This window comes from Zosterops lateralis (genome assembly GCF_965231275.1).
Source record: "Zosterops lateralis genome assembly, chromosome: 10".
NCBI lineage: Eukaryota > Metazoa > Chordata > Aves > Passeriformes > Zosteropidae > Zosterops > Zosterops lateralis.
Window position 1 is genome coordinate 14,848,650 of NC_139770.1, and position 12,965 is coordinate 14,861,614.

At 46.7% G+C, this 12,965-nt stretch overlaps 1 protein-coding gene across 4 annotated transcripts in view; it reads right to left on the bottom strand.

Annotated features, from left to right (window-relative positions):
* U2SURP (U2 snRNP associated SURP domain containing) overlaps positions 1 to 6,808 on the bottom strand; it is a 41,083-nt gene extending 34,275 nt beyond the window's left edge. For 3 of the 4 annotated variants that reach the window (XM_083868205.1, XM_083868207.1, XM_083868204.1), the window contains exon 1: positions 5,904 to 5,973. In XM_083868205.1, the coding sequence (XP_083724331.1) occupies positions 5,904 to 5,948 (45 nt within the window). In that variant the 5' untranslated portion in view covers positions 5,949 to 5,973. Of the gene's footprint in view, positions 1 to 5,903; positions 5,974 to 6,568 lie in introns of those variants that run through there. The other variant, XM_083868206.1, reaches the window with a different exon arrangement.
* Positions 6,809 to 12,965: the final 6,157 nt, after the last annotated feature.

Genomic DNA, 12,965 nt, shown 5'->3' on the forward strand with positions numbered 1-12,965 from the left:
AACTCTCAAAGATCTCCCAAATCCCCTTCCCTGCAGCACTGTACATGACTCACAAGCACATCTCTGCACAGAAGCTAATAACAAGTTGAGTTCACATGCAGCAGCAGCAGCTCATTAGAATACACATGGAAGCAAATATCTCAAGCATCTTTTACTAATGCCACTTCCTGCAAACTTCTCCTGCTGCATATTGCTGCTGGATTTTTTGTGATCCACAACTGCCTGTGGCACTCAGCTCAGTAATCTGTTATGCACAGGTCTCCATACTGCACAAACATAGCCCAAGGAAAGCTGTCCTACCCTCAAGAGTTTATGAATGTGTAGCCCAACATCACACAGATAGAAGATGTACACTGTGCAAAAGAATTCCAGCACGTTAACAGCATTCTTCCTGCTGCCAGCTGCCACCCTGAGGCAACCAACACAACAGCTGCAATTCCAGCCTTCCAAAATACAATTTGAGACCTGCAGTTAAAAACATCAGTACCAAAGGTGGAGTGATCCAGTGCTGTCTGCCTCAGTGTACTGACAGAGACTGAGCTCCAGGAAAGGAGCTTGTCTGGCAACAGCAGAAGGGAATGGCCACTTCCTGATCCTCCACATCTGCTTCACTTATGGAAGTTTTAGATAGTGACACCTCCCAACAGGGCTGGTGCTGAAGCTGCTAATAGGGAGGACAAAAACAAGGCATTACACAGAGTAACAAACAGTGGGAATGCTCAGTACAACGACAGATTATCCTCAGGAAGAAAATAAAAAAATAATTTTAAAAAAGACAATAAATCTGCTTCTCCAGCAGCAAGCAGATGATGCTGCTCAGAAAAGCTGCAGCGTGTGGCAGCACACAGAGATTCTGTGGGAGTACAGTGGCACTCCCCAACTCACCAACAGGGACCATGGCACTGTAGAGCCACTGATCATTAGCTGAGCAGCAGAATTTCTATTCAGGTGCACTCAGAGAACTTCTAAAAGCAGTTTTAGCTTTCAGACCAACTGTACCCCACAACTACTAGCACCTTTGGAGAGCCATATTATCTTCCTCCTTCAACAACTCTTATTTTTAAGGTCTTCTCTTTCCTATGTATAAATTTAGTTCTACCTTTGATACTGCTTCTGACCAACCAAGCAACTGTTCTGACAAAGCACAAGATGAAAAGGTTCTTGACAAAATTACACATTGCTATCTGCCAGTTTCTAAATAGCAGTTATTTTAAAAAATCACAAATTCTCCCAGCACTGCACTTTGCATCCATCTGCACTGCCTTGACAAAAGGGGCCATTTTGTTTCCTTAAGAGTCAGACCAGCTGCACTGACTCAGCGGAATCGGTGCCTAAGAGAGGGAAACATTTTGGAAGACGTTGCCCACCTGTGCTGAAATCTGGAGCAGGGTTATTTTTTCTGTTCTCATCATGTCAAGTAGCTCAACTGAATTTAACTGCTGAAAGAAAGACACACAAAGCTCTGTCCTACACGTGATGAGATGTGAGGACAGCTCCCTCATGTTCAAAATGCCACAGAAAAAATGCAGTGAATCCAACTTTCAGTCACTGCCAGCACAGACAACTGATAAATGCCTTCTTACGCCCAATTCATTGCATCTCTGCATGAAAAATATCTTCTTTTTTCCCCTCAATTAGACTATTTTACAGCTGGATCACTTTTTCCATCAGTTTCACGCTGCACATTTCTCAAAGCATGTACCAGCACAGCTGAAATGCCATTTCAGCAGCTGCATTGCTCCTGCAGTAAAACACAGCCCCGTCAAACCCCAGTCCTGGAGTCACCCAAAGCTTCACTGCTGAGTCCAGCCAACTTCGCTCAACCTCCAAGAGAAAAACCAAAATCGTCAAAGGACCATACAAATGAGATTTATGGCAGATGTCCATGAAAATGCCAAAGCAGAGTCATCTCTGAGATTCTGATCTTTACATTTTCTTCCAGCTCCATGAAAGCTTCCAAGGAAAATAGAGAACAGCTCTTTAAAATCCTCCTTCCTGCCCACAGTTCACATGGCCACAAATCCAGCTCCTTAGGGTTTCTTCAGACTTAAAAATCTCTTAGTAAAACTGGCATGATTGTGTTATTTTACAAATATTTAAAATACGCTGTATACAATAAATTTTTTTTTTAAATTAATACTGATGTCATTTCATGAAACAACAAAGAGCAACAAAAGCACCAAAGCTGCCAATAGAATCCAGGAGACAATCCGTGGTCTCCTAAATGCTAAATGGTATTTTTATAACTGTAATGGCTACAACTTAAAATATAAATGAAGGCCCTGTCCTTGAAAGAACCAATAGCTTCAGGGTGAAATGTCTAAAAGAAACTGATGAAAACCATTCCTGCCCTGTTTGAACATCTTCCATTGATCCTGCCCCCACACTGGTCACACTGAACTACAGCACAGCTCCTGGTCTAGCTGATCACCCACGAAAGGGAGAGATGGGAAGGTTCAGCCAAACCATTTCCCAACTCATCCCACTGCCAAAATCATGCCAAATGAACCAAAGAGGACAATGGTTGGTAGGGAAGAAGTAGCTAAGGCTGGGACTAGTTTGTGTCAGCACTGACAGCAAGGAAAAACAAATGGGAATACATGATAAATTAAAATGTCAAAATCCAGCAAAACGAGGTTTCCAGCTTGCCTTATCCTTTTTATTCTTCCTTTCTCTCTAGAAAGGAAGGGCTTGAAAACACCTGCAGATTATGTTATGGCTAATGTAATGTATTCAGTCTTTACAGTTACTGGAATAATGCAGATTAGTATTAGCCCCTATCTGAGTAGTCATGACTTGCAGACACAAAAGTACATGGACAGTGGCTTTCTCTGGAGCTATTTGTACAGAATGGTATTCCCCTAGAACCTCAAACTCCAATAACAGGTACAGCTTTTGAGATGAAAAAGGGAAAAGTACAGCTTGGTCCAAGTGAAGTATTTCTTCTGCATATGGTACTCAATTTGAACAGCAGTCTATGTAAGAGCAGCAGCCATGCCAGACAGTCTCTATGCTCAGAGAATAAAATAACAAAATGGAAAAGTCACTGAGCAGCTAAAATTTCAATTACATGAAGATAAAAACTGAACATGTGTATCTGTCATTTCACAATTGTGTCCTACACCAATGTCCTGTGTAGTCTTCGGCAATCCCTACTTTCTCCTCTTTACTTATCCTTCTTTCCTACTTGCATTTCTCCAAATCTGAAGCACCATTCTTGCTATTCTAATCTCAAAATGCCAAAGGAATATTTAATGCTTTTGCAACACATTTCACATGGGAGACTCTCAAAGTTATTTAGCAGCTGCCAGTATCACACAAAGCAGCTGCCACCACAGCAATGCAGGCACTGGGGGCTCCCTGAACCTGTACCACCTCCAGCAATGCTTTTCAAACAGTGAATCAAACACATAATGCCTGGCTGAAAAGATGGATTCTGCACTATAAATATATATAACTATACATATATAATCAAAATAACTGGGTCAAATTCAGTACTTGGACTCTAAGACTGAAGAACAAACAGCAACCATTCTGAAGAAGAGAAGTTACTTTATTTCAGGCACTGGGTCACAGCTCCTCACAGAGCACAGGAAATAAAAGGTCATTGTGTCTTCCCAGCAGGTATCTAGAAGCCAGCAAAGGGCACACCTTGGAACTGCCACTGAAACATATCCTATGGAGTCTGAGAGATATCAAAACATTTCTATTTGCAAAACAAATATAACTTTCAAATACAATGCACCAAAAGAAGCCTACGACTTCAGTTTTAACTACGTAAGTAAATGAATACTAAAATGATTTAAAATAATCAAAATGTCTGATGAATAATTACTTCAAAAAATTGAGCAAACTGGTTATTTGCTCAATTGTTAAACCATAAGCATTTTCATAAAGGCTCAACTATAAATACACATTTTAATCCTTGTCTGAATAAACTAACTAAATCAAAAAGACTATTACTAATTTCAATATCTGAAAAGTCTCGATGTATAAACACATCACAAGCATTGATGGAATAACAAAACAGCTACTGAAAGGACCACACACTGTTCAGCCCTCCAACATTTCCCAAGATCTGCTTCTTGGGAAATAAATCCCAAGAGATAGGCACATCTTATTTTATTTCACTTTTCACAGAAACATTCTCATGGATCCAACTCTGTACTATCCCTATTTTCTTTGGCACATAAAATAATATTGACAAGAAGGAACAAGCAAGATCTAGAATGTAAAGCATGGGAACAATAGCAGTGGAACACAGCACGGGTGTCTGGAGGAATGGGAAACTGAGGGATGAGGGGAAGTGCACACAGGTGGTGAGGGAGGTACAGGACCTCCTCATCTGACCCTACAAACATTCCCTAAGTGTCCTATTGACTTCCAGGGGATGGAGGAGTTAACTGTCTGAACATACCTCTGCAGAACTGACATCCAGGACAGAAAACAATTCCTATGAATTAATTATTACTGTAAACTGAAAAAAGAGTATCATCAGTCCAGAAATAGCAAATTACATAACCAAAATAGCTTATAATGTAACTGCAAAAAGAAAGGAATCACACTGGGGTTGGCTTTCTGTACCATGCTATCAGCTGCATTAATCAATAATTAAGTATTCTATTTCTAATTATATTTGAAATCCCAAAATGTCCTATTCCCTGAAAGCTACTGCCCACAAATTAGGACCTATTTTACTACTCAAGTTTTCTGTCCAGCTCTTATTTGCCATTCGAAGCCAAAAACAAGGGGAAAAAAAAAACCAAAAAACGTTTCCTGGCAATATTTGGAACAGATCATAAAAGGGAAATAAAAATAAAATTCTACATCTAATAACAACTGAATAAACAAGCAAAGACTTTAAGTAACTACATTTCACTACCAACTGCACTAATTATTACAGTTTCCTAACAGCAAAATAAAGGAAAAAAAATAATTCTGGTTTTGCTTAATAAAAAGATGAGCCAAAATTATTCATTTATAGCACTGGAAATTCCTGAGCCATAAGACACCTTCCTCTTTGAATAATTTACACACTCACACACCAAAACCTGAAGGATTTATATAGTCCTGAGCTAAAACCTGAAACGAAAGTGAATGAAAGGGCGTAATCCCCAAACCATGAGCCGCCAGCGCATCCCCCAAATATCCTGCCTTCCACCCTGTCAGCAGGAGCTGCGAGCGCCGGCAGCTCCGGGCTGTGACCACCCGCTGGTTTCAGAGCACCGCTCTGGGCCAAGTTTCCCAGAACTGCAGCACTACCTGTGCCCCGGGGCTGGGAATCCACCCCGCAGGAACTACAGGAAGTGCAGCGGGTACAGGAAAAAGCGCGGGGAACGCCATGGCAATTCTACGGAACTTGTAATTGCATCGCACTTCAAAAGAACCCGCTCCACCTCAATTCGTCCTTTTCCTTCACGCTCGCGAGTCGGAAATCGCCCTGGGGGGCCTCAGTCCCCGGGGGCGGGCAGTGCAGTGAAGGCCGGAGTGGGCACGGCGGGGCCGGGGCATTACGGACCAGCCGCTCCCCAGCCCGGGGACGCGCGGGCCGGCACAGCGCCTCCTCCGCCGGGCCCCGCGTCCTCCTCCGCCGGGCCACGGGCACGCCACGGGGACACAGACGTGCCCGGGGCGGCCTCGGGCAGCGGGGGTGCCCCGCAAGAGCCCCGGGACCCCGAGCCCCCCTCCCGCCTCCCGCCCCGTGCCGGGCCCGCGGTCACCCCGGGCTCCGAGCGCAGCAGGCCGCGCCGCCCGCGCCTCGCCGCCCTGCCGCCACCGGTCCCCGCCGCCGCGGCAATGGGCCGCGGGCCGTGCTCCCCGAGCGCAGCGGAGCGGGCCGCGGGCCGTGCCGCCCGAGCCGAGGGGAGCGAGCGCGGGCCGTGCTCCGGGCGGAGCGGCCTCACCTTCCCGGCGGGTTTCTGCGAGCCGCCGGGCGCCTTCTCCGCCATCTTGCCTCTCCCCTCGCCCAGCCCTGGCGGCGGCCGGGCGAGCGCCGATCCCACCGAGCCCCGAGCGGAGGGCGCGCAGCCGATGGCCGAGCCGCCGATGGCTCCCCCCGGCGCGGCAGGGCCGGCCCCGGTAACGGTGGGAAATGGAGCGGGCGGCCTTTGGAGCGACCCGGAGTGTTACAGCGCACCGAGAAAAGCCCCTGAATGCTGGAAAGGCTAGCGCGGCTAATCCTTCCTTACTGGATTTGATACCGCACTACAATTGCAACTTTATTGAACGCTGTTTAACTGGGGATTATAACCAGCGGTTACATTTATTATGAGTCTCGAATCCCTGTGCTTTCGTGGATTTTTCAGAGTGTAATATGCAGGGGCTGAGATAACACTTAAGGAAAAGACAAGAAGATACACAGAAATTAATGAAAGCTTTAATCCACCCAGTGCCCTGTGAGGGAGGAGGGAGCGGGGCCTGTACCAACAACCACCTGGGGCAGCCGAGAATGAAAGTTCCAGAAGGGAGGAAAAAAAAATAAAATAAAAGGAGCGGTTGAAGAGGGCAAAGGCAACTGCAGAGGGCTGGAAGTTTTATAGAGGAGGGCAAAACTCTCAGGAAACCTCACCGACTGCAGATGTTCGTCCAGCTGTGCAGGGACATGGCCTGGTGAGCGCTGCCCACAGCCGTGTCAGGGTGAGGGCCCAGCTGCGAGCGCCTCCATGGCAGCTGTCACCGCGTGTCACCGGCACCCGGCAGGCCGCTCTGGACCGGGACGGCACAGAGGCGCTGAGGGCAGGGAGGTGTCCCCGAGGGGCGGAGGACGCGGGTCAATGTGCGGGAGGCGCGGGGCGGGCAGCGGGAAGGGCGGACGGCGTTTCCTATCCCGGGCACGGCACCGCGGGCACCGCCAGGGGGCAGCCACGGCCCGCGCCCGCCTCAGGCGGCCCGTGCGGCGTGACGTGACTCCGCCCCAAATTACACAAAAAATGGCAACATAAAAAATAACGATCCCCATCGTTACTTGGGTACGAGCCGCTGTACGCCGCAGTTCAGTCCGCAGCGGGCCAGGCGGTGCTGCTACAGCCGCGGCAAAGGCGAGGCGGGGGGAAAGGCCCCGCGGCAGGACGCGCCTCTGCGGCTGCGGGAGCCTCGGCCGCCCCCCGGCACAGCGGGGAGTGTGCGGTCACGGTGTGACAGCCCGGGCTCCGGAGAGCGGGGTGTGGGTCTAATACACGGCCCGGCAGCCCAGGCTCTCTCCGGAGAGAGGGGATGTGGGTGTAATACACGGTGTGGCAGCCCAGGCTCTCTCCGGAGAGCGAGGTGTGGGTCTAATACACGGTGTGACAGCCCAGGCTCTCTCCGGAGAGAGGGGATGTGGGTCTAACACTCGGTGTGGCAGCCCAGGCGCCAGAGGGAAGGGATGTGGGTCTAACACTCGGTGTGGCAGAGGGAAGGGATGTGGGTCTAACGCTCCTCGGCTATCCCAGCCGTGCTGTTCCCGCGGCCGGCACGGTGCTGGGTCGCGCCTCCACCTTGGAAGAGCTTGCACGGCTCTCCCGGATAAATTTGAGGTGGAGTCACTGAGGCTTGTAAGGAAGGAGGGAGAATTAAACCCACGCATTGACAGGCAAAATTCTGCCAGTCTTTGTAGGATATTTTGAGCCCCAAACTTTCCCGTAGAGGAGTCCTTCCTTCCACATGAAGGGATGCCGTTGGTGAAGGAGCATTACGGATGGATTAGACAGGATTTACTGCCTCAGAATCCAAGCCAAGCCCCTCTCTTCCCCCATCTTTCTCCCTGTTTACTTGAGAATCATTTCACTGGCTGGCAGAGGCACAGGATTAGCACCATCTGTGACCTGCTTTTGGGGTGGTTTTTGACATTGTGCAAACAGGTGCAGCGGTGAGTGGAAAGCAAACCAGCTGGGGAACTTGTACTGGCAAGAAAGGGCGTTTAGGGCCACAGGAGAAGACACTAGATGATGCTCAACTCTCCTGGGACCGTGTTAATAAACCTGGCATGAAAGATGACTGACACTTCTAGATAAAAAACAGTTATCTAGCTGGAAAGAGGAACGTGCCCTTGGATGATAGAGTTTTGGGGCCAGTAATGTTTAGAAAATTTGTGCTCCATTTGGCCTCAATCCCTTTATTTTATCCACCTCATTAATCCATTTTAATTATCCACCTCATTGTTCAAATCCTCTGCTTTCTGCTTAGTCTCTACGCTCTTTTGTAATTAATAAACTGCACCAAATTAAGAGCATCACAATCCAGAGCATGCTGTGAAAAAGAGGAGATATAGTTAGAGTTTCAAAGGTCATCTCTGAAGATAATTTTTCAGAATGAACTGTACTTCTCAATCTGTGCTATTTATAACACATTGCAATAGTACAGTAGCACTGATGTACAGTTAGTGAATGAGAACATATGCCACTGTTTTGGGCTTAATGGGACAGCAAGGGCAGAAAAGAGGGTGGGAAGGAAAGGAAGCAGTGAGATGCAGAAATCCATGGAGAATTAATGCAGGAAAGGGTAGGCTAATAATAACAACAACAATAATATTTAAAAGTAAATTGTAGGCATTTTTCATTATAATGCAGTAGGTCTGGTTGCTGCAGACCCAGGAATTGTTTATTAGCTGTTGTTACAATGACAAGTATCATTAGGCAATATACTTGGGAAAATCATGAATTATCATAAATAATTAACACTAAGCTACATTAAGTAAACCACATGCTGCAGTGTGTTACACTTGTCTTTCTGGCTGCTTTTCCCCCCACTTTCAGATGAAAGCTCTCCACTGCTCTCACTCCAGACCAGGGCACAGAACTGTTGCAATTCTTTAGCAAATGTGAGTGTGAGGGAATGGGAGAGGGAGGATTTAGGGTGCTGTGGAAGTTCCCTACCCTGGGGCAAAGGAAGCATGTCTGAGGACATGGGGCAGGCAGGTAATAATAGTAGGACAGAAGTGCAGTGCTAAGTGTACGGGTTTGGAATTCTGTAGTTTCACACTTTCCTGTGTAGTTTCACAGAGTGGCTCACGGATCACCAAAGCCACCGGCTGTATGTGTGCTCCCCAGTGCTTAGGCAGCAGTCTTCCAGTTCTTCCCTTATTCCTCCCCCCACCTCCTCCCACCCTAGGGATGAAAAGCGGCAGCGAGGATTCTCAAAGCAGGCAGCTGCAGCTCCCCCGTGCACTCGCGGGTTGCTAGGGAGCCACAGAGGAGAGGCGGGCAGCGCTCACAGCCGGAGCACACAGAGCCTCAGCTCCATTGAGCTCCCTGCTGTAACAGGGACCATCGGAATAACGAAGAGCCAGAGGGGCTGTCTGGGAGAGGGCAATTTGCCTCTCAGGTTCCCAGCAGTCCGGACTTGCTGCCAGTGCTCTGCTCCCTGTCCCCCGGCAGGAGGCATCTCTGTGTTACTCCATCTCTCAGTGCTGGTGCTTTACCTTCTCTGGGCTGAGTCCGGCTCTACTCCTGCCATTCCTGCCACTCAGCAGCTGCTTTCCCTTCCAGGACCCCACTGCTCTCTCCTGGGACACGTCTTATCAGGGAACCTGGGCTCTTCCCCCCCGCGGGATTCCTCAAGCAGTGAGACACATTACGCAAACCAGTCTCGGGGCAACGTCTGACTTACACTGTCTGTCTGAGAAGGGTCAGTCATTTGCATTGTAGTTTGCAGGCATTAGTGCAAGTATCAAATAAATGCTTAATTTCCCAAGTTCTCCTGCAGCTTCTTGTCAGAGAGAATTGGCCTACGTGGCCAGAATCCAGATGTGCACACCTATCATGTTTGAAAGCATGGAAGTTCAAGATGAGTACAATGCCAGTCATTCCTTTGCCATACTGGGAGTCCCTTCTGTCAGGTTACAAACGGTGAGTAGCAATTTGTGCTCTGCAAAACACTCCCACTCAGCACATACAAACAAAGCAATTTCTTAGTTATGCACTTTGTGAAGGTTCAGTCCTGCAACCCTTGCAAAGGCCAAGTTGTACTTTGCTCTTGCCATGAGCCCCTGGAATCTGGGACAGTGGTGGATTTTGACCTGAAAACATGAAATATGCCCCCACCCAATATGTTATTCTTCATCACAGTGGAACTAATTTCACAGCAATACTTATGTTCAGATTTGCTGCTGTCAAGAAAAAGGCAATTTTTACCTCAAACCTTTCACTTTAAAAAGACAACAACAAAGCTTTCAGAGAAATTTTCTTAAAATGTGAAGCATTTTAACCAGTTTGCTGTGTTTGGTGTTTTTTCAGATGGGTCTCATTGCTGTTTTTTAAAGCATAAAGGATACAAACCTGAAGATATTCAGCTTCAGGGTAAAGAGGGCAGAAAATTAGAAGCTCCAGATCACAGACATCAAAATGAACATTGCTGTGCAACCATGAGGTGTTGGTTATTGTTATTCCCTTCTACAATATTTACCTTTTCTCTCCTCCAGGTGAGGCTTTAAAATATAGGTATCACTCCCACTTTTCTTCGTCTATTAAGGTATTAGCTTTATAGAGTATAATTGACCCTAATTAGTTACTCAAGAGGGAGAAAGTGATGCAAGTTTTCCTGTTTATCCAGTCTTAAAAAAATAGTGGAGTATCCAAAGGCAAGTTGATCACTTCAGTATTAGATCAAAGCAGTGTCTATTCAATTATTACAAAGTATTGTAATCACTGCAGTAAAAAGTTACCCATCAAGCAAGAGATTGATACACATTCAAGAAAGGATAAAAAAAACCAACACAGAACAAAAGAACCATTTTTGTATGTCTCTGTGTCTCTCCAAATGTTCTTCCAGAGAAAATGCAACCATGAGGTACAGCAAACAAAGTCAGATGAGGCTAAAGCTTCCCTTTCTTTAACAGCTACTCTTTTTAAATGGAGCCAATTTCTACCCTCTCTCTTGTTCAGTGGGGTTCCATGGAAGATGTCACAACAGAGTTACTAAAAAAATTCAGTGCAGGAGAAAAATCCAGAGGAAACAAAGACGGTAAATGTTTTTACTCAAAACTTACTGAGAAAGAAATCATCAAAATCTGTCTTAGAAGTGAAGATATAAAAAGAAAAAAGATATTATACAGGTGGAATTGCGTGGTAGAGGATAAAGTCCAAAAAATCCTACTAAAACTGATATTTGCCAGCATGAGTTCAGTTGGGTGAGGCTAAAGGTTTATGTTCAAAAGCATCTTAAATCTTCCAAACACCATCACTGTATATTCACATTAGGACTTTCTTTTTAAGGTTTTGCTATTTTGGGGGTTTTTTAAATAGTTTCTTTAGTTATTCAAAAAAGCTATGTATAATAGGAGAGCTAAGTACAACCTCTTCCTTACTGTGGTGAGTATGTTTGAATGCAAAACATGCATTTAGCTTTTTTTATTTTAAATTTCCTAGCCTAAAGGCATAATTTCACTGGGTAGGGTTGAAGTACTTTAGATTATTTTTAGGGCTTTTGATATTTCAGAAAAAATAACACCTCAGAAATTACTTCAGCATTGAATAAAGAAAGGTATAATGTAGAAACAAACTCACACTTGGTATTTTAGCACATATTTTCCTTTGAGTCTTCATACAGCACTGATTTAACATTAGCTTCCATTACTTACCTCATTAGGCAGTACCTTCATCAGTGTTCTAAGAGTCTTCTAAAAGGTTACTGGGAGAGAAAGCCTGCAGAAAATTCTACACATGCTAAGAGAAACCATGGTATATGCTGACCATGCCCTTCTAAATATAAACTCTGGTTAGAGAATGCAGAGGCTCTTCATGCACTACATTACGTGGACTCCTCTCTGTGACCTCCAGATGTCCTGATTCTCCCTGGCTTACCACATAATAGTCATGTAATACTAACCTTGATGGACTACATATGAATAAGAGGCTATTTTGAGGTTGTAAGTGCTTCAAATTGTAAGGTTCCCTGCACACTATCCCACAGCTGGCTTGGGAGGAGAATACTCAACTCAATGTAATATGTATGCAGTAGTCTTTATAAAAGCCCAGGCTGTGCTCAGAGATCATTCTCCCTATGAGGAGTCTGCCTTGGAAATAAGCAAAGACTTAGATTATTAGCAATGAGTTTCATAAATATGTCTGCTAACGCATTGGTGTGTACCTCCACCAACACCCAGACAGTCCAGTGTCCACCAGAACTGCCAATTTTGAATCACAAGCAAACCCCACCTGCTCCTCCCAGCCTGGGCTGCCCCAGTGGGTGTCTCTCCCAGGCAGCCAGGCCATAGCCCAGAACTCCTTGAGGCACAAGGGCTGAAATCCTCCCACATCCCTGAACGTCAGGAGGCTGCAGGAAAGTCAGAACGTGTCAAACAAGCCCGGCCACTGCTGCAAGGCCAGCAGTTCCCAATCAGCAGTGGATGCTGTCGTTCTTTAGACACGATCTGTTGCAACAGCTGCTGGTGGCTTTCCAACAGCCTCTTTAGTGCAGGTCTAAAACCTGATTGCTCTCAGTCAACCAACCCCTTCTTATCTAACCTGATGAGAGAGACTGAAGATCATGGTCATTTTGGCCCTCTGTATAGGGCGTGCAGTGTCACTGCCATAGGGGACTGGGGGACAGGATCACCAGAGCCCTACTGGGAGCACCTGCGTGTGTGAGGTGGTGGGAGCAGGGTAGGAATTCTCTAGTGAACAGCCCCCCTCCCCACTGCCTGCATCTGCAGGGATGCAGCACCCAGTCCAGCATCTGGCCTGTCTCTTCTTCACTGTGGCCTCTCCAGTGAAGAGCAGCACTATGAGAAGCCTGACCTCTACCAGAGGCAGTTTCCAGTAATCCCCAAGAGCTTTTCCTCTCCCTAAATCCCACACTGCAGAGTCCACGAGGAGCAGGGCCCTGCTCACTCCTGAGGCTCCCTGCAGGCAGAGCCCTGTCAGTCACTCCCCAAGGAGTGTCCCCTTGCTGTGTCCCTGCACTCCAGCAGGCATCCCCTCTAAAACACATGGATATCACAGCATATTAGGCCTGCTATCTGAAAAATGTCTTTTCTTTAGTATTTTGCT